The sequence below is a fragment of the Ambystoma mexicanum genome, chromosome 3p (genome assembly GCF_040938575.1).
Source record: "Ambystoma mexicanum isolate Mex_15411 chromosome 3p, UKY_AmexF1_1, whole genome shotgun sequence".
Taxonomy (NCBI): domain Eukaryota; kingdom Metazoa; phylum Chordata; class Amphibia; order Caudata; family Ambystomatidae; genus Ambystoma; species Ambystoma mexicanum.
In genome coordinates, this window is record NC_090925.1 from 168,841,650 (window position 1) to 168,861,740 (window position 20,091).

The 20,091-nt window shown below is 48.8% G+C and overlaps 1 protein-coding gene across 1 annotated transcript in view; it reads left to right on the forward strand.

Moving 5' to 3' along the window:
• The first annotated feature begins 2,295 nt into the window (after positions 1-2,295).
• The window catches only part of LOC138579844 (alpha-2-macroglobulin-like protein 1), a 530,696-nt gene continuing 512,900 nt past the window's right edge, over positions 2,296-20,091 (forward strand). The window contains exon 1 of the mRNA XM_069650076.1: positions 2,296-3,137. Within this exon, the coding sequence (XP_069506177.1) occupies positions 2,296-3,137 (842 nt within the window). The remainder of the gene's footprint in view (positions 3,138-20,091) is intronic.

The window sequence follows — 20,091 nt, forward strand, 5'->3', positions numbered from 1 at the left end:
AAGACGAAGAGAACATATTCTTTGTCTCAAGTGTGGAGCTTCTAAGAAGCAGGAACCGACGACAACCAAGGTGCGTGGTCGAAGTGAACCAGTCTCCAGTCCCTGTCCTCGTGGACACAGGGGCATCGGTGAACGTCATGGCCCGAGAACATTACAACGCCATGGATCTGCCGCCCAGGCTAGTCACACCAAGGGCCCGCATCTTTGCGTTCGGTGGTGTGGAACCCATCCCTCTGGACGGGGCCTTTATAGCGAAAGTGGAACACGATGGCTCTCACATCACAGCCCGGTTCTACGTGACCCCAGTGAGTAAGAACACTTTGTTGAGTTGTGCAGCGGCGGAGGCTCTCGGCATCGTCAGTTTCGCGCACTCCGTATACCTGGAAGACATTAATGACTTGCTGGAGAAGCATTGTGCCCTGTTCAAGGGGATTGGGCAGATGGCCGGGGAGCCGATGCGGCTGCACATTGATGATTTGGTACAGCCGGTGGCCCTCAAACATCGGAGGGTACCTTTCCACCTCCGTGAGCAGGTCGACAAAGAACTGGACAGCCTCGTCGATCTAGACATCATAGAAAAGGTGGAGGGCCCGACTCCTTGGGTGTCCCCCATAGTGGTGGCAAGGAAACTCAAACAACCGGGCGCAGTCTGGATCTGCGTGGACATGAGGATCCCCAACAAAGCCATCAAGAGGGCAAGGCACCTCACACCGACGCTGGATGACATCATTGCGGAGGTGCAGGGCGCTCGCTTCTTCTCGAAGCTCGACCTCCGGGCTGGCTATCACCAGGTCGTCCTCCACCCCGAGTCAAGGTACATTACCACCTTCACCACACACCGGGGACTATATCGCTACAAGAGGCTGAGCTTTGGGGTGTCCTCGGCGCCGGAAGTATTTCAGAACATCATTCGGGGTGCCCTAGCTGACCTCGAGGGCGTCCTAAACATAAGCGACGACATTCTGGTGTTCGCAAGGAAGGAGGTGGACCACCTGAGGCGTCTGGCAGAGACATTCGAGAGGCTGCAGTCGTTAGGACTCACACTACATAAGGAGAAGTGTGAATTTCTGCGCCCCTCCCTGGAGTTCTTCGGGTTCGTGTTCAAGGAGGGGGAAGTGTCTCCTGACCCAAAAAAGGTACTGGACATACAGAAGGCACAACCACCGGAATCTGTGTCGGAATTGCGAAGCTTTTTGGGCATGGTCACGTACTGTGGGCGGTTCATCAAGAACCTGGCATCCAGGTCAAAGCCCCTCCGGGCCCTGACAAGAAAGGACACCATCTGGAATTGGGGTCCACTGGAGCAGGCGGCCTTTGATGACATTAGAAGTGCCCTCACGGCCGAGGACATGATGTCGTTCTTTGATCCTGCACTAACATCGGAGATCATCGTCAACGCCAGTCCATTTGGCCTGGGTGCTGTGTTGACGCAGGTTGACCGTGACGGCGGCGTCCGGCCAGTCGCGTATGCCAGCAAAGCGCTGTCAGACGCCGAACAACGTTACTCGCAGATTGAGCGCGAGGCGCTGGCGGTACTGTGGGGATGCCGCCACTTCCGGCTCTATGTACTCGGTCGCCCGGTGACGGTGGTTACTGACCATGAACCACTGCTGCCCATCCTAGCAGGATCGTCATCTAAGCCGCTGGCACGCATTGAGAGGTGGATGCTGGCTCTTTTGGAGTATGGGGTGACCCTGGTTTACCGGCCAGGGGCAAATAACGCAGCTGACTACCTATCCAGACACCCCGGAGCGCCTGGGGAAGGAGATCGTGACACCTGTGAGCAAGAAGCTGAGGAGCATGTCCAAGTCGTGGTGCAGCCACGCCGAATGCCATGCCTCTCCAGGAGTTGGAAGCTGCGGCGGCACAGGATGAGTGCTTAAGGTGCTGAGGCAGTCCATGCAGCAAGGCTCCTGGAAGTCAGCGCTCGAGGCCCTGGCAGGGCTCACTCAGGAGGCCCGGACTGGTTTAGAACAACTATGGAAGGTTCGCGAAGAACTGTCTTTCTCTGCATCGGGCCTGCCACTTCGGGGTGATCGGATTGTAGTCCCCCAGTCAAAAGTGGGGGAGGTGATCGCACTGGCACACTGGGGCCACCAAGGGGCCGCCAAGACCAAGGCCCGCCTCCGGATGAAGGTGTGGTTCCCCGAGCTGGAACGCAAGGTGGACGACTTTGCGGCGGCCTGTGTCTGGTGCCAGGCAGCCTCGCCCTTACAGCGGGAGCCGGTCATCGAGGCGATGCCAAGGGGGACCCATCCGTGGGAGGTAGTTCACGCCGATTTTGGGTCCACCACCATGGGCACCCATTTCCTGGTCCTGGTGGACGAGTACTCCAGATACCCCGAGGTGGAGTTCGTGGAGTCCGTGGCGTTTGAGCACGTGGTGGTGGCGGTGGAAAAGTTGTTCGCGGCTCACGGGTTTCCACACACGCTGTGCTCGGACAACGGTGCGCCATTCCAGGGTGAACGTTTTGCTGAACTGATGGTGAGCTGCGGGGTGGTGCACCGGAAGATCATGCCTCTTTGGCCTCGGGCGAATGGGGAGGCGGAACGTCTGATGAGGACCCTCAATAAGACATTTAGGATTGCCCAAGGACAGGGGCAGTCCCTACAGAGAGCCCTGTACCAATTCTTGAGGGTATACCGCACCACGCCACATGCGTCCACGGGGGTGGCCCCGGCGGAAGCGATGTTTAGAAGGTGTCCGCGAGGACTGTTGCCAGAGGTCGGAGAACGAGAGCCTGCGGTGATCGACGACCAACGAGTCGAAATGGACCGGCAAGTGAGAATTGAGCAAGAGAACGTGCGGAGGGGGCTACGCCCACAACAGCTGGAGCCGGGCGATGAGGTTCTCATTCACAATCGGCATCCGCATGGGAAGCTCTCCCTGCCGTATGAGCCTGAGCTACTGGATGTCGTGGCGGTCCGGGGCTCCATGGTGACTGCGTCAGATGGACGGTCGGAAGTAACTCGCAATTTAAGCTTCTTCAAAAAGATCAGAGATCCTAGAACTGACCCACCTCCTGATCCGGACCTCGGAGGAGTCCTGGAGAATGAGGGAGACCCACCCTGCATGCCGGAGTCCCCAGCTCGGGGGCCGTCGGTGGACAGATCACCCGTGCCGGAGGCGAGCCGGAGGTACCCCCAGAAGGCTGGGCGAGGGAAACCTGCTCGCCTCACCGATTACGTGCTGGGACAATTGGTTGAGGATCCGGAGGGTGAGAAATGTTAGTTAAGGGGACCCGGGTGGATGCCAATAAAGGGGTGTTCATGGCACAGGGGTTTGTGATTCGTTCTTGTTGCCATGTTTGTTTTTGTGACTTGTTCTGGTCGCAGTGTTGTTTGGTTTGCAGTGCATAGTTGAATGGTAATTGTTGGTTCTCCCCGAAAAAGGAGGAGTGTGGCGCCGCCCGATGACGGGCGCGCACGCGGCGGCGTGATGTTGCACGCCGTTGCGTGCAGTACAAATAAACAGGGCGTTTCCCGGCCGCGTTAGAGCGACTGGGAAGCCCGAACCAAGACGGACGTGTGCGTCTCAGTTCTTGGGGCCGGGGCTTGCGGCGCGCGGGGGGCGCCAGTCACCCTCAACACAGAATGAAGCCTGCACCGTCACACAGCACATCATCAGCCATCTTGCAAAGGGATAGTACCAAATGAATCCTGCCTCTCCAGCGGTGCCACAGCGAGTGACGCTGGAACCGAGACATGACCCACTGAAGCCATCAGCTTCAATGAATCCCCAATCCACACACAGAGCACAAGCACTAAAGCCCTCAGCTGCAATGGTGCACCACTTTACGCAGAGGAGACAGCCACTAAAGCCCTCAGCTGCAATGATGCACCACTTCACACTCAGGAGACAGTCATTGAAGCCATCAGCTCTAGGGAGACAACACTTCACACTGAGGAGACAGTCACTGAAGCCATCAGCTCTCGGGAGACAACACTTCACACTGAGGAGACAGCCACTAAAGCCCTCAGCTGTAATGAGACACCCCGTCACACAGAGGAGACAAGCACTGAAGCCATCAGCTGTAATGAGACACCTTTTCACACAGAGGAGACAGCCACTGAAGCTCTCAGCTGCAATGGTGCACCACTTCACACAGAGGATCGAGACAGCCACTAAAGCCATCAGCTGTAATGAGACACCTTTTCACACAGGGGAGACAGCCACTGAAGCTCTCAGCTGCAATGGTGCACCACTTCACACAGAGAATCGAGACAACCACTAAAGCCATCAGCTGTAATGAATCCCCAATCCACACAGAGGAGACAGCCACTAAAGCCCTCAGCTGCAATGATGCACCACTTCACACTCAGGAGACAGTCACTAAAGCCACCAGCTCTAGGGAAACAACACTTCACACCGAGGAGACAGTCACTGAAGCCATCAGCTCTAGGGAGACAACACTTCACACTGAGGAGACAGCCACTAAAGCCCTCAGCTGTAATGAGACACCCCGTCACACAGAGGAGACAACCACTGAAGCCATCAGCTCTAAGGAGACACCACTTCACACAAAGTCGACTGTCCGCTCCACAGAGACACTGGCTCTCCCTGTGTAGACATCCACTGAGCATCTCAGGTGTGACACTAGCTCGCCTAGAGAGGGGCAGCCGCAGTGGCCCTGCCCTGGAGCCTCCCGCTGGAGTTCTTGGCTGTTGAAAGGCACGCCAACTCCCAGAGAGCACCGCGGCAGTCCTCGCCTATGCAGCGCTTGGCTTGGCCTCTCTTGAGGGCACGCGGATTAACAGGTCCGCCAGTCAGTGGCGAAAGGACCATTGGGCAGATTGGGCTGTAGACCCCCCCCCCTTCTTGAAATGTTGGGTAATGTTGACTTGACCTGGCTGAGTTACAGAGTCATGGCAGGACTGACACACAGATAAAGGGTGCCAGCGGCTGTTCAATAGAAGTCCCGGACAATGTACAGCTTTTCATAGTTAGGAACTCGATTCGATCGCATGCCTTTTAGGCCATTGAAATGGTGATGGCGTGTTAGTACTTGCATGACAGGTTAGTTATTGGAAGGGTATATGCTTATTCTCACAGCAGTCCTTGAGTGTGTGACTTCGGACATGAGTGCGAGAGTTAACTGCTAGTAACATTGACGCTTCACCAGAATAGATTCCTTAGAATGTGTAAAGAAGTTAGATGCCCACACACAAGTTTGCCCCTTCCCCAAAGTTTTGAAGTAGCCCCTCAGCCGACATTTGAATGGTTCCCCCATCCCTTGAACTGTTAGCCTAGTTGTCGCCCTGTTTTCAGTTAAAGGCATGAGGGCGGCAGGTGGCTGCTGCCCCTGCCTTCAACGGCCTGCTCTCCCGGTCCTCAGATAGCCCCTGACACGGAGCTCTCAGGGTCGTTAGCCTCTGTGTTGTAACTCGCACAACCTTGGCACACAATGCAGCACGCCTGGCACACAATGCACATGGCCGCTGCACAGGGGGGCACTAGTGTGGATGCACCCAGCTCACCCTACCCCCACCACCCACCAGTGCCAGGGAAAGGGCGACCAGACTACATAAGAGCCCCGAGTCCAGAGCTCGGGAGCAGGCTGCCGGACCTCCCTTGGTACCCTGACATCATGAAGGCTTATCTGCTGCTCGCCTGGGTGCTCCTGCTGCAGGCCCCCACTGAAGCCCCTGCAGAACCGTAAGATACACCTACTGTCACCCCCAAATGAAGCGCCTAGAGGTGGCCCTTTCCTCTTCCTTCCTCTTCCATGTGCTAGCACTGCTTCGGGGGCTTGAGAATGGGGGCGGGGGGCTCTGCCTGTTCACCCATTCGATCCGTGTCCTCTCCTGTGGGGGTGGGGCTGCCTCAAAAGCGTGAGGTGAGCATCTGCGGCAGGAGCGGCGGAATGTGCAGGGTTAGAATTCCTATTGACAGGGCTTTAAGTGGGGTAAGAAATCGAGGGGGGGCCCTCATTTGGGGGCGTGGCTTGTGGGAGGGGCGTGGCCTAAAAAGTACACAAATCGTAGGGTATACACACAAATATATATAAATGTTATATATTTGTGTGCGTACCTTACTATGGTTTGTGTACTATGCAAGCCATCTTTTCTAAACATAGAGATATGTAACATATTTCTACGTTTATAAAAGATGGCTTGCAAAGTACACAAACCATAGTAAGGTACGCACACAAATATATAACATTAAAATATATTTGTGTGCATACCCTACGGTTTGCCTAGTTTTCAGGCCATCTTTTTTTTAAAAAAGATTTCGGGTTTATAAAAGATGGCTTTGAAAGTACACAATTCAAGCCGTCTTTTATAAAGCTTTGACTGCGGACAAAATTGTCCGTCGACAAAGCTTTATAAAAGATGGCTTGAAATGTGTACTTTCAAAGCCATCTTTTATAAACGTCGAGGAATCCCCAGGTTCGCCGAGGGTTAAAGACGCCTCGGCGACCTGGGGAAACAAAGGGACAGTAACTGGAAGTTACTATGACTGACGGAAGTGGCAGCCAGTCACAGCGTCGCTGTGGCTGGCTGCCACTTCTGTCTGCTCGCCTGACTTCATGGCAGGCGCATCTCCCGTCGCGGCTGCGGCCGCGACGGGATAATGCATTCCGCCAATGTTGCGGTTGGACGGGGCCCCGGCAGGGCCCCGGCTCACTTTAAGCACTGCCTATTGACATCTGGGGTCCCGCCAAGTGCCACCCACCACATGCGTCGAGCCGTGCACATTACTACAATGCGGCGGCGGGGAGACGCCTACGTTCATGTCTACCGGCAACTGCTCCCCGCGGCCAAATTACTCCCGAGAGGAAATAAGGCGCTATGTCGGAGGAGTGGCGACACTGACACCAATCTAGCCTGAGTGATCTGGCCCTCTTTTATTTGAGGTTGTCGGACACTCCCAGTCTGGGATGGGGCTCTAACTCCGAGTGTTGTCTTTGTCGCGGTAGATGGCTTATGAGTTAAGTGCTCACCTCTTGCATGGGGCTTGCCAGCGGCTGCACGTTGCAAGTTCCGTTCAGCCTTTCATCCTTCTGAGGTCGGTCGATACACTGAGCATAATTAAACAGGGATGAAACCTGTTATTATAGCGTTAAGAAATGGGAGGAATCCGGCATAAAGTGCTATATCAAAACACACATTTGAAAGAGTGGTGCTGACACTGAAATGCTGCTAGTGTGAGAGATCGGGGTCACCAAAACCTCCAAATTGGAAAGCCTCAGACACCAGCCTAACCTTATCTGAAAATAAATCATGTTCATTGTGGCTGCACTGCGCTAGATCGTGGGGATCATTGCGCGTTTTTGCTAGATGAGGGTCATTGCACGTTTTTGCTAGATTATGAGGATCATTGCACGGTTTTTCTAGATTATGAGGATCATTGCGCACTTTCTCTAGTTTATGGGGATCATTGCACGCTTTTGCTAGATTATGAGGATCATTGCACGGTTTTTCTAGATTATGAGGATCATTGCGCACTTTCTCTAGTTTATGGGGATCATTGCACGCTTTTGCTAGATTATGGGGATCATTGCACGCTTTTGCTAGATTATGAGGATCATTGCACGGTTTTGCTAGATTATGAGGATCATTGCACGGTTTTTCTAGATTGTGAGGATCATTGCACGCTTTTGCTTTTCATCCTCAAAGCTAAACATATGTCCTCTTCTTGTTATGCACGCGTGAATCCACAGCTTCTTATTGCAGACTTTTGTTTACCTGTACTGTCTTCTTGCTTTCCACTTGACACCACTAGCCGTGGGTTTGCCTTTAACAAATGTTAAACTACGAATACCAGAATGCAAATTCGCACCTGCGGAAGGGTGCTTAGCCAGTCAGGTGGCTGGAACAACAGGCGAGAACACATTCTCCGCGGCATGCTTCCAGCCACCTGAGACCCTGCCCCGGATGGTGCCATTTTTTTTGTATCTGGGGAGGCAACAGGGAGTCTCTCACTATTGCCTCCCCACCCGCTCTGTCCCCAAAATAATCCTTACCCCTTCCCCACTTCCTCCCTTCCCACTTACCTGCGGGACCAGAGCTTTGTGCTCAGGTCCCTGCGCTCCTCCCGTCTCCTGGCCGCCATCTTTGGTGGGAGATTGGCTGCACAACCGAGGACGATCCCAAGGGGAAAAAAAAGGGGAAAAAAAAACATTTGCACCCCGGATGAACACTGGGTGCGAATGGCTCTCACCCCTGCTGTGGGGGCCCAACATGGTCTTTAAAGGCCCACGGCCCTCCCTGAGTACCTGGGCTCCGGCTGGTGATCTGCTAAAGGCCATATCCACCACCCTGCCCCCCCCCCCAAAACTCTGGTACTCTGTGAGATATTCATTTATGGCTGGGGACTGTTTGAGATCGCCATCTACAGGTACCTTGGATGGGGGGGAGGGGGGGAATTCCTCTCTAAAGGACTTGGGGGCGGTCCTACACAAAAGCCCAAACTGTTGGCATTGCCAAAGCTCGTTTCTAATGCAACTTGCAATGGGTAGGTTACCTTTTTAATTTTGCCTACTACATGGCACTAAAGCGCCACCCATAAACCAAAGCGACTGCATTGATGTACCACTAGTGGGGTGGCAGTGGGGGATGCGAGGTGGAGCACATAGCTTGTAGGTGTTGTTTGTTGGTGCTAAGCGCCTGCCAGTGGTATTTCAAAGCAGTCGTCTGAGAGCCAATGGCTTAGCCGTAGCTATAAATGCATTACTGGTGTTATAAAAATGTCTTAACCAAGTGTGCTTTTAGCCACTTGACTTATAAGCAGTGTGCATGTCCCTGCACCGAAGTCAGGTGAAAAACAAGCACTGCTAAAGCCAAAGGTGTTGCTTTGTGTGTAGCTGCAAAACGGGGTTAAACATGTCTGTGATCATCAAACAATTTTGGAGTTATTTCTACTCGTCAAACGTCAATTCAAGACAACGCTGCCTTTAGTTTATGACATTTACAGAGGTTTTGTCTCGAAACCAGTGAAGCTGAATCGGGTGATTTCCTCATTGGAAGAGCGCATGCCCACATCCTCAGCGATTCTGTAGCAAAACCATAACTACAGCCAAGCAGGGAATGTGTGGTGCCCTCTGCAAAGCAGAACAAAGTAAGGCGTGCAGCTTGGGGTCAGAAATCATAAACCATGGCTTTAGAAACGCCTTTGAAATTTCTTGCCCACAGTTAAAGGCAGCTCCCTGCTTCTTTCAGTGGGAAGTATTGGCAGGCTGTGGAGATATCTCGGCTATTCCTACCGCTGGCCTCTCCCGCCTTCTTTTAGTGGGAATGATTGGCAGGCTGTGCAGATATCTCGGCTATTCCTACCGCTGGCCTCTCCCGCCTTCTTTCAGTGGGAATGATTGGCAGGCTGTGCAGATATCATGGCTATTCCTACCCCTGGCTTTTCCCGCCTTCTTTCAGTGAGAACGATTGGCAGGGTGTGGATATATCTTGGCTATTCGTACCCCTGGCCTCTCCTGCCGTCTTTCACTGGGAATTATTGGCAGGCTGTGGATATATCTCGGCTATTCCTACTGTTGGCCTCTCCCGTCTTCTTTCAATGGGAATGATTGGCAGGCTGTGGATATATCGTGGCTATTCCTACGCCTGGCTTCTCCTGCCTTCTTTCAGTGGGAATGATTGGCAGGGTGTGGATATATCTCGGCTATTCTTACCCCTGGCCACTCCCGCCTTCTTTGACTGGCAATGATGGCAGGCTGTGGATATATCTCGGCTAATCCTAACCCTGGCTTCTCCTGCCTTCTTTCAGTGGGAATGATTGGCAGGCTGTGGTACATCTCGGCTATTCCTACCCCCAGCCTCTCCCGCCTTCTTTCAGTGGGAATGATTGGCAGGCTGTGGACATATCTCGGCTATTCCTACCCCTGGCCTCTCCCGCCTTCTTTCAGTGGGAATGATTGGCAGGCTGTGGATATATCTCGGCTATTCCTAACGCTGGCCTCTCCCGCCTGCTTTCAGTGGGAATGATTGGCAGGCTGTGGATATATCATGGCTATTCCTACCCCTGGCTTCTCCTGCCTTTTTTTCACTGGGAATGCTGTGGTAGGCTGTGGATACATCTTGGCTATTCCTACCCCTGGCCTCTCCCGCCTTCTTTCAGTGGGAATGATTGGCAGGCTGTGGAGATATCTCGGCTATTTCTACTGCTGGCCTCTCCCACCTTCTTTCAGTGGGAATGATTGGCGGGCTGTGGATACATCTCGGCTATTTCTACCCCTGGCCTCTCCCACCTTCTTTCAGTGGGAATGATTGGCAGGCTGTGGAGATATCTCGGCTATTTCTACTGCTGGCCTCTCCCGCCTTCTTTCAGTGGGAATGATTGGCAGGCTGTGGATACATCTCGGCTATTTCTACCCCTGGCCTCTCCCACCTTCTTTCAGTGGGAATGATTGGCAGGCTGCGGATACATCTCGGCTATTTCTACTGCTGGCCTCTCCCACGTTCTTTCAGTGGGAATGATTGGCAGGCTGTGGATACATCTCGGCTATTTCTACCGCTGGCCTCTCCCACCTTCTTTGAGTGGGAATGATTGGCAGGCTGCGGATACATCTCGGCTATTTCTACTGCTGGCCTCTCCCACCTTCTTTCACTGGGAATGATTGGCAGGCTGTGGATACAACTCGGCTATTTCTACTGCTGGCCTCTCCCACCTTCTTTCAGTGGGAATGATTGGCAGGCTGTGGATACATCTCGGCTATTTCTACTGCTGGCCTCTCCCACCTTCTTTGAGTGGGAATGATTGGCAGGCTGTGGACACATCTCGGCTATTTCCAACCTTATGTCTAATAATCAAGTCCAGACATACGGATGGAAAATTGGAATGCGACCTGTACCGCAAACCGACTGATCGCAATGCTTTATTACACCACACAAGTAACCATCCCAACAATACCAAAGCAAATTTACCTTATGGACAGTTTTTAAGAATCAGGACGAACTGCACATCCAAAGAAGTTTTCAAAAAACATTCTAAAGACCTCGCCAACAGACTAAGAACTCGAGGGTATCCAAAATCCATATTAGATCAAGCAGCAAAAAGAGCCCTAAACACAAATAGGGACACACTGCTGGAACCTCAGAACACAAGCAGGAATGAAGAAGACGATCGCCTCACATGTGTAATTACCCAGGGAACACATACATCACAGATGAAAAAAGCAATACGGAAACATTAGCACATAGCAAGATTGAACCTACCGGATGATCCACCACCACATTTTGCATATAAACGGGGGAAGAACATTAAAGAAACCCTGGTACACTCCCTCTTCCAACCAGATCTGAGACACCAGGCTCAAATAACTTTACGACCTTTACAAGGGCATCACCCTTGTGGCAACTGTGTGGCCTGTAAATTCACCACCAAACTGAAATCATTTAAAATAGGCCAACGAGAATGGTTCCTACGGGATCTCACGAGCTGCAAGAGTGAATGTGTTGTCTATTGCATTCAGTGCCCATGTGGGCTTAAGCCTGTGGGCCAAACAACACGGGCTGTCAATCTGAGAATATCAGAAAATCATTCACGGACAAGGTGTAATACCCTGATAGCCCCCCTGGTCACACACTATATGGAGGCCAGACATATGCCGAATGACCTAATATGGTGGGTGCTGGAGAAAGTTAAAGGAGGACCTGACCTATCCAAAAGCTTAACACACAGAGAATCAAGATGGATACACCATCTGGATACGTACTACAATGGCCTCAACAAGTCTTTTCAGCCCACTCTGTATTGCTCTTATGACCTACATGGACTCTACCCCAATATAGGGGGTACACAGTAACATATGTATGACCATAACTGACCACCCTGTATCCAGATTCCCATTCTATTCACCATTGAAATAGGAAGATATGGCTCCTCCTTGCACAATACCTCTGCGTGTGTTTTTGTGTTTTTGCCTCAGAGCCACACCACACTCCCCATAACACACCACACACAGGCTGCAAGACCATGTCATTACACCCAAAGTTACAGGAAGTCTCCACCCCTGTTCACACATGTAGATGGGACTTCGCCTTGTCTCTCTTTATTTTCTCATCTTCTAAGAAAGATGTGTTACTCACGAAGTATTACCGGCACACAAGTTATTATTATTATTTTTTTGGATGCCCCTTGAGACACACAGTACCAAGCCCTGCATGCCCCACAGCAGGCGACACAACAATTTAATTTTGTCTTAAGGCCCTGCATCCGCCCCACATTTTGATTCAGATTAGGCTATACCCCTGTACACCATTTCGTAATGAACCGGCTCAATTAGACACACTGAGGAAATAAGGGCTCCAGGCAGCAGTGATGAAGAAACAGTAATTTATTTAATTACAGCGACAGCGGCCTATGAGAGCCGAGTGCCAACATGGCTCTCTCCCTGCAGTCTCTCTTGTCTCTCATCCACATTCTTAGAATAACATTCTTAGAACTTAATGAGCTCATAGTGCAGCTCAATGTCAACTAGGATCTGGTAATACATTTTTATGAACTTGTTTTAACTTACACTTACATCATAACACATCTCATCCCTTATGTGCATACAGCTGTTTACTCCACATAATAATCCTTAAACCAGCCGGGTTTGTTCTTGACTCTATTTGAATGTGTCTCTGCTGCAGACCTTGAATTGTTGTCATCCTTGGAGCACTTATCTATGACACTAGAGTCTCTGATACTGTTATTAGCAAATTCACCATTGTCATGTTCACCATTGTCATGTTTATCATGTGCATTGTCCTTCATGCATTCTGGACATTTCACAATTCTGGACATTGACCAACACTCCCCCCCTTCTACAATTACTACATTGTTTCTTACTGCAGATATTTTCTTGGGACCAATGTATTTGCTTTCTACACATTTGGGAGTGAATCTAGGGTTCTTTATGAGAATACAATCTCCCACTTTCCAGGTATTACTTTTGACACTCTTGTCCTCATCAAATCTTTCTTTGTACACATGACCTATCCAAAAGCTTCTTTGATGAGAGTCATAATTCTCTTGCGATCAATGTTGGAACTCTTGGCTAAGTCCATCCACCCTGGACATAGTTTTGTTCCAGGTAGTCTCCCTTTCAATGACATGAACGGAGATACATTTATAACTGAGTGTGGTGTGGTACAGTAGTTCCATATCATTTCTCTTACTACACCAAACCATCTTAGATTAGAAGCCATGGCCAATTGCAAACCACCCTTTATGAACCTATTGGCTCTCTCAACGAGGCCGTTGGCCCTTGGATGATATAAAGCAGTTCTAGTGTGTTTGATGCAAAATTTCTTCAAGAAAGTTAACATCCTCTCAGAACAGAATTGTACTCCATTATCAGTGATTATTTCTGTCGGGAAACCCTCCCTGTAAAACACTTCCTCGAAGAATAACACCATCTCTGCAGTGGTTGCCTCACGCAAAGCCTTCCATTCAATCCATTTGGAATGGTAGTCTACTAACACAACAATGTATTTATACCCATTGTCAAGGTTTTGTAATGGTCCCATCAAATCAACTGCAACTTTTTGCCATGCTTCACTCGGTACTTTGACAGGATTTATTGGTACTTCTCTAACCATCTTGGTCTTGTCACTCTTACCACACTCTCTACAACCCCTAACACACTTCTCTGCATCGCTGTCAATCCGGGGCCACCAGAAATATTGCCGCAAATATCTCTTTGTTCCTCCCATGGCCAGGTGACCTTGATGTGCTATATTCACTAAATGAGATCTGATTCCACTGGGGGGTATTATCCTATTTCCTTTTCTAAGTTTACATTCGTCCTCAGACATACTTAACTCGTCCTTCACACCAAAATATCTGTCAAACTCTTTTCCCACAATATTCTTGTGAGGCCATCCTTCTCTGGTCCAAATCATAACTTGATTCAATATGAAATCCTCCTCACCAGCTCTTATCCACATCTCTTTATCAATGGCATCATGCTCAATTTCTGCAATGCTCACATCTTGAAATTCAGGTGCTCCCTCCAATTCACCATCACACACAGGTAATCTGGATAAACAATCTGGTACCACATTCTCCCTCCCGGGAATGTAACACACCTTGAAATTATAACCCAAGAGTTCTACCATCCACCTCGAAACTCTTGGAGACCCTTTGGCCCACTCAGAACCGTTCATCAATTGAACCAAAGGCTTGTGATCTGATCTGACAATAAAAGGTCGACCTCATAGAAAGAACTTGAAGTGCGTGACTGCCCAAAATACTGCTAGTGCCTCTCTTTCAATGACCGAGTAATTTTTTTCTGCTCCTCTAAGTGGCCTGCATGCAAATGCAATTGTGTATTCAGTTTTACCTGAGTCAAACTGAGTCAAAACTGCTCCTAAACCAAGGGTACTAGCATCAACTGAAAGCAACGTGTTCCTGCCAAACATGAATCCACTTAAGGATGGGGCCTTGACTATACAATCTTTGATTTGCAAGAATGTTTCCTGACACTCTTTGGACCATGTGTACTTCACGTTCTTTTGTAGTAACTCCCTCAATGGAGATGAGATGGATTCAAAGCCATTCACAAATTTATGGTAATATTCCGCTAGTCCCATGAAAGAACGCAGTTGGTCCTTGTCTTGGGGCTGAGGAGTATTACTAATGCTTTCTATGAGTGACTTTCTGGGAGAAATACCTTCTTTCGAAACTTTGTGTCCCAGATACTCCACTTCCTCAACACTTATTTTACATTTGCTTCTTTGGACCGTTAACCCAGCCTCTTTCAGTCTGCAAAGTACTGCCCTAAGTACTCTGTCATGCTCATGCTCATTACTTGCAAAAATCAGAATGTCATCTTGAAACACCTTAACATTTTCCAACCCTTTTAACACTTCCTCCATCACCTTTTGGAACACAGATGCGGCCGAGGCCAACCCAAATGGCATGCGATTGTATTTATAAGTGCCTTCAGGTGTGATAAAGGCAGTGAGATGTTGCGATTCTCGTGAAAGGGGAACTTGGTGATAGGCAGCAGAGAGATCAATGACAGAGAACAATTTGGGTTCGCCAAGAGTGGAGAGTGTCTCGGAAATGTTGGGTAGGGGATGTCTCTACACCAGAATATTGTGATTAATACTGCGCGAATCTACACACACTCTTAATTTACCATTATTTTTGGCCACTAAAACAATGGGGGACAACCACTCTGTGGCCTCAACAGGTTCAATTACACCCTTATCTACTAAGTTATTGAGTTCACTGCGTAGTTGCGCTCTCATGTTTAACGGCACATGTCTCACTTTATGAACAATAGGCTGAGATTCTTTCTTTAGTCTAATATGGTGTTCGAAGTTCTTGAGTCTGCCCAGACCTTCGGTGAAGACCTCTGGGAACTCTCTTGACCACATATCATCAATCTCGGCAATGGTGACAGGCTCAGTGGCGCTAGCTTGCACCCTGACTCTCAACTTCCTTTGTTCCTCCCAACCTAAAAGGGAGGCTCCCTTTCTTGCAACCAAAATGTCAGCTATGCATTCTCCACCTCTGTATTGCACACTTGCAGTAAACTGTCCCAGCATCTCAATAGGGGATTCCGCATAGCCGCAGGGCCGAATTCTTGGTGGATCCAGCATTGATTCATCTTTTTTTAGAACATCTTTAAATGTCTCTTTAGAAATGATGGTCCATGGGGAACATGTGCCAACTTTCATGAGTATTTCTTGACCATCAATTACAAAAACATCTGTTGGACCTTTGCTGTCTCCTCCTCCAATGGTCGAAATCTCGAAGACATGTCTGGGGTTGTCTTGCGAGGAGTATACCTCCTGCATGTTGTAAGCTGAGTGAGCACCTTCCTCTTGGTTGTCTCTGGTTTCTAAGAGATTTATTGATGACCTCTTGCATACATTAGCGAAATGTCCTCTCGTCCTACACTTGAAACATTCAGCATTCCTTGCTGGGCACGAAGGGTAATTCGGACCATGCTTGACACTGCCACATCTGGTACACTTCGCACCCCATGTTCCTTTCCTGCTTGTATTGACATTAAGTCTCTTCCTGTGATCAACTGCGCACACAGCTTGGGTACTCTGTTTGTCAGACTTCAGTTCTTTGACATATTGTGAGGTTTGTTCTATGCTTCTGGCTAGGTCCACTGCTTCATCCAACTTCATGTCTTTTGCCAACAATTTCTCCTGTATCCTAATATTATTTGTGCACCTCACTAACTGATCTCTAGTTAACGAGTCAGATAGATGTTCGAATTCACAGGAGTGGCTTAATGTTCTTAATGAGGCTATGTACGATTCCACTGATTCTGAGGACTCCTGCATACGCTGAAAGAACTTGTGCCTCTCGAATGTAACATTTTTCTTAGGCTCAAAATGATCCTTGAGTTGTTTAATCGCAAGGGCATATTCATCTGTGTCCTCCGCTTCACCAGCTTGTGCATTGCCTAACCCATCAAACACTGCACGGCCTTCCACACCAAGATTGTGAAGTAATAATGCCTTTTTGCGAGTTGAGCTGAATCTCTCTCCTCCCATTGCCACCAGGTAGTTTTCAAACATGTCTTTCCACCTGTCCCACCTAACTTGGGGGCGTCCAGGTTCATTCAAAAATGACATTGGCAGAGGTATTGAAGCTGCCATGTCTTAAGCGGTAAAAAGGTGGTAAAGAGTGGGCTTGCTGGATGCAACCAATAGACTCTGGATCAGTTCAAGTATGCCCAGTGGATGCACAGACTGAGCAGTGACAGTGCTGTGCTATGCAGACAAAGGGATCAGTCTTGTATGAGTACAATCCCTTGTGTATGATGTCACAATCCTCCTTACATCAGTCTGAATTGGAACATGATGGCTGCTCATCCACAGAATGGATACATGTCATAATGGCTGGCTCCTGAAACTTGCCAGAACTGCATGGGCAGGTTGCTCAGCAACGATAATGTCAATGCTAGGGATCCTTGAACGTAAACACTGTTGCTTTGAGACAGAGTCAATACAGTAATGGGGAAGGCAAGATTACACCCCCAGGGGACGCGCCTGCTGACCTGTTGTTCCGCTCCTCCTGACCTTCCTGCAGCGTCCGCTGTCGCACGGGAGTGTGGAATAATGCAGGCCGCGCTATGACGAGACTTCAAAGGAGTAAGGAGACAGTGCTGAGAGCCATCCTCGTCGCCAATGAGGAAATAAGGGCTCCAGGCAGCAGTGATGAAGAAACAGTAATTTATTTCATTACAGCGACAGCGGCCTATGAGAGCCGAGTGCCAACATGGCTCTCTCCCTGCAGTCTCTCTTGTCTCTCATCCACATTCTTAGAATAACATTCTTAGAACTTAATGAGCTCATAGTGCAGCTCAATGTCAACTAGGATCTGGTAATACATTTTTATGAACTTGTTTTAACTTACACTTACATCATAACACACGCCACCACTGTAAGATCAACCCTGTCATTTCCGCATACTATTAGCGTTGTCTGTTTCCAATACTATGCGTCTCAGCCAATAAGGATGCACGCTGCCACTTGCGCATTCTGACACGTCCACGTAGAACCAATCAATTTAGGACAGGTCACAGCAGTCGCCATAACTACCTGCCGGTGTCCCAGGAAGAAGCACAGGCTGCGTAGGTCCTCCACAGACTGAGGACGCACAAGGAGGGATCGGGAGACACGCTAACACAAGGGAGCACTTGGCAGAAAGACTTAAGGTGAGTGGATCGCACGGTGGATCTACACTTGCATAAAACACACGGTAGATCTAAACACTGGGCTCGCACTAAGGTGTGTATGTTTTTTCAAAGACACCACATGAGGGTGCTGAGAGGGAAACACAAGATGGGCCATATATAGACCTCCTCTAACTGCATGCTGGGCCTTAAGCACATGACTACACGCCTGCATGTTCTTTCTCAGTATTTTTGGACCCTGAGGACTTTGTCCTCACTAGCTTCGCAGTACAATATGCCCCCCGGTGTACGCATACCAAGCCGCCTCTTGCATACACCTCCTTGCCTCGCCGCATACAACATTATGTCTGGGAGTTTTGTCCAAATCCTGAGATGATGTCTCTTTTCATATACATACATCACACTCACTACCCGAAGAATTTCCCAACAGAGAAGAGGTTGCTCCCTTTTTTCCTGTCAAACAACAAGGCGCAATACTTGCTACTGGAAAAAGCATCTGTCTACAAACGGAGACAGTACACTAAGGTGAACCTTAGGTATATGGACACGGGCATACAGCTCACGAATCTCCATATATGCCAGCAATTCATACTTCCATATTGCCTTTTTCCTTTCTTACCCCTTCTCTCCCGCCCTCCTGTTACGTCAGACTGTAGCACTACCCGAACTGAGGGATGGGTGCACGCTAAAAGGAAGCAATACCTCCTTCTTCCGTTTGAACTTCTCACATCACTGCTAACTGCCTTGCACCTGTGTCACAGCCTACTTGGACTCCCCAAGGGACTTGGGATTTTGTCACCGACTACCCTTGAAGCATAGCCGGTAACCTGAGCACCTATATTCATAAAACATGCTTAATTAGTAGCAATTGATAACGTGAGGAACTCTCACACTTCTTCTTCTATCTCTTTTTAACTTGAAACAGGGTCTACCACTGGACGCCCTGAAGAAGGTGTTTTGTACCATATGTTATGTTATTGTAAATAATTAGGATTGTACATATGTTTTTTTTCTTCTTCCTTTGACTACAGAATTAAGCACAAGAAGCTGAATGTGATTTTTGTCCACACCGAATAAATGTGCCACTGTCAACAATTGTTATTGCACCCCATACTTTGACTGTGAACATTGTTATTGCACTATACTTTTTGACTGCTTTGATCTGCATTTGCTTTACTTTATCTGCATATTAAAGTATAAATCACTATACGTTTTCTTTGAAGTTGTTTCAATAAGTAGACTCAGACTTAACCAATAAATAGAAATGTGATTAGTTCCTCATTAGTCCCCTTGCCCAATACTGTGTGATGGTTTAAGCAAGGACAAGGTGGGAACGAGTTTGTGCCCCAACTCATTAAAAGAGGGGCACCATTAAAAATCTGTAGATGGGAAAAGGGGAGAACTCATTTTGTTTGAATACTTGTAATATGAGGCCCAGTCCCCTTGTTCAAAATTTCAACGGCCTCAACCTAGAACCTTATGGTTCAAATTGTTTTGTTACTAAACTGTGCGACAAACTGAATGGAGACACTTTAACAAGACATTTCGTCGAGTGACAGTGCCCCTGTAATTAAAGACCAAGATTTATAATGTTTAATCATTTTTGGTTCTAGCTGTTAGTCAGCACCCACGTGCCACCTATGAGCCAACACTATTGCATTAGAGTACAGCTACAAAGGGGAAGGGATATGAAGAGGGACACAGAACTTTTAGGCATTGCTGGTTTATTTACCAACCCATTGACCGCCCATGGCCATGACAATCACTATGGCCATTTACTCCCACTTTCTGCTTCTCCCTGCCCAACACATATCTTCATGGGATCTCTTTAAGACTGCTCAAACAACAAGTAACATCAAACGTGTACTGAATGTCCCTTCTGTGTTATATCAAAGCAGTCTTCTCAGAGTCAACAGCTTCATTGGCGCTGGAAATGCATTGCTGCGGTAATAAAAATGTCTTACCCATGTGTGGCTTTGGCGACTTGATTTATAAGTAGCATGTGCGTCTTCTAAAGTCCTGCCAAAGCCAACAGTTTTGTCTTCTTTTCAGGAAATAGTAATTTGCCAGCCACTGATATCATGTACGCCCAGGTAGTGCTGCTGATACCATTAAGGACCAGTAAAATCCATTATGGCAGTGTCTGGCAAATGACGTTCCCATCATGCCCCCTTGGTGTACACTACTCGCTGCCCCTCGAATGCATCTGCATCATGTGGTTAACCTCAATGTTTGGGTTCAGGGTGAGTGATAGATACAGACGGAAATCAATCTGCTTTCTGGCTGTATTTATTTATAAAATTGGAAACAAACTGAAAAACGGGTCTTTCTGTCTGTTCTCTTTGATGTCACTCACACAGAGCAGGCCAATAGCATTGCAGATTGGCAGCATGAAGAGTGTACAAGTGGTAGGTAGAAAAATAGCATTGAAATCTCTGGCATGTAAAAAATGGAGCTAGCATTTCTTTCCCATATGGTTGCATTTG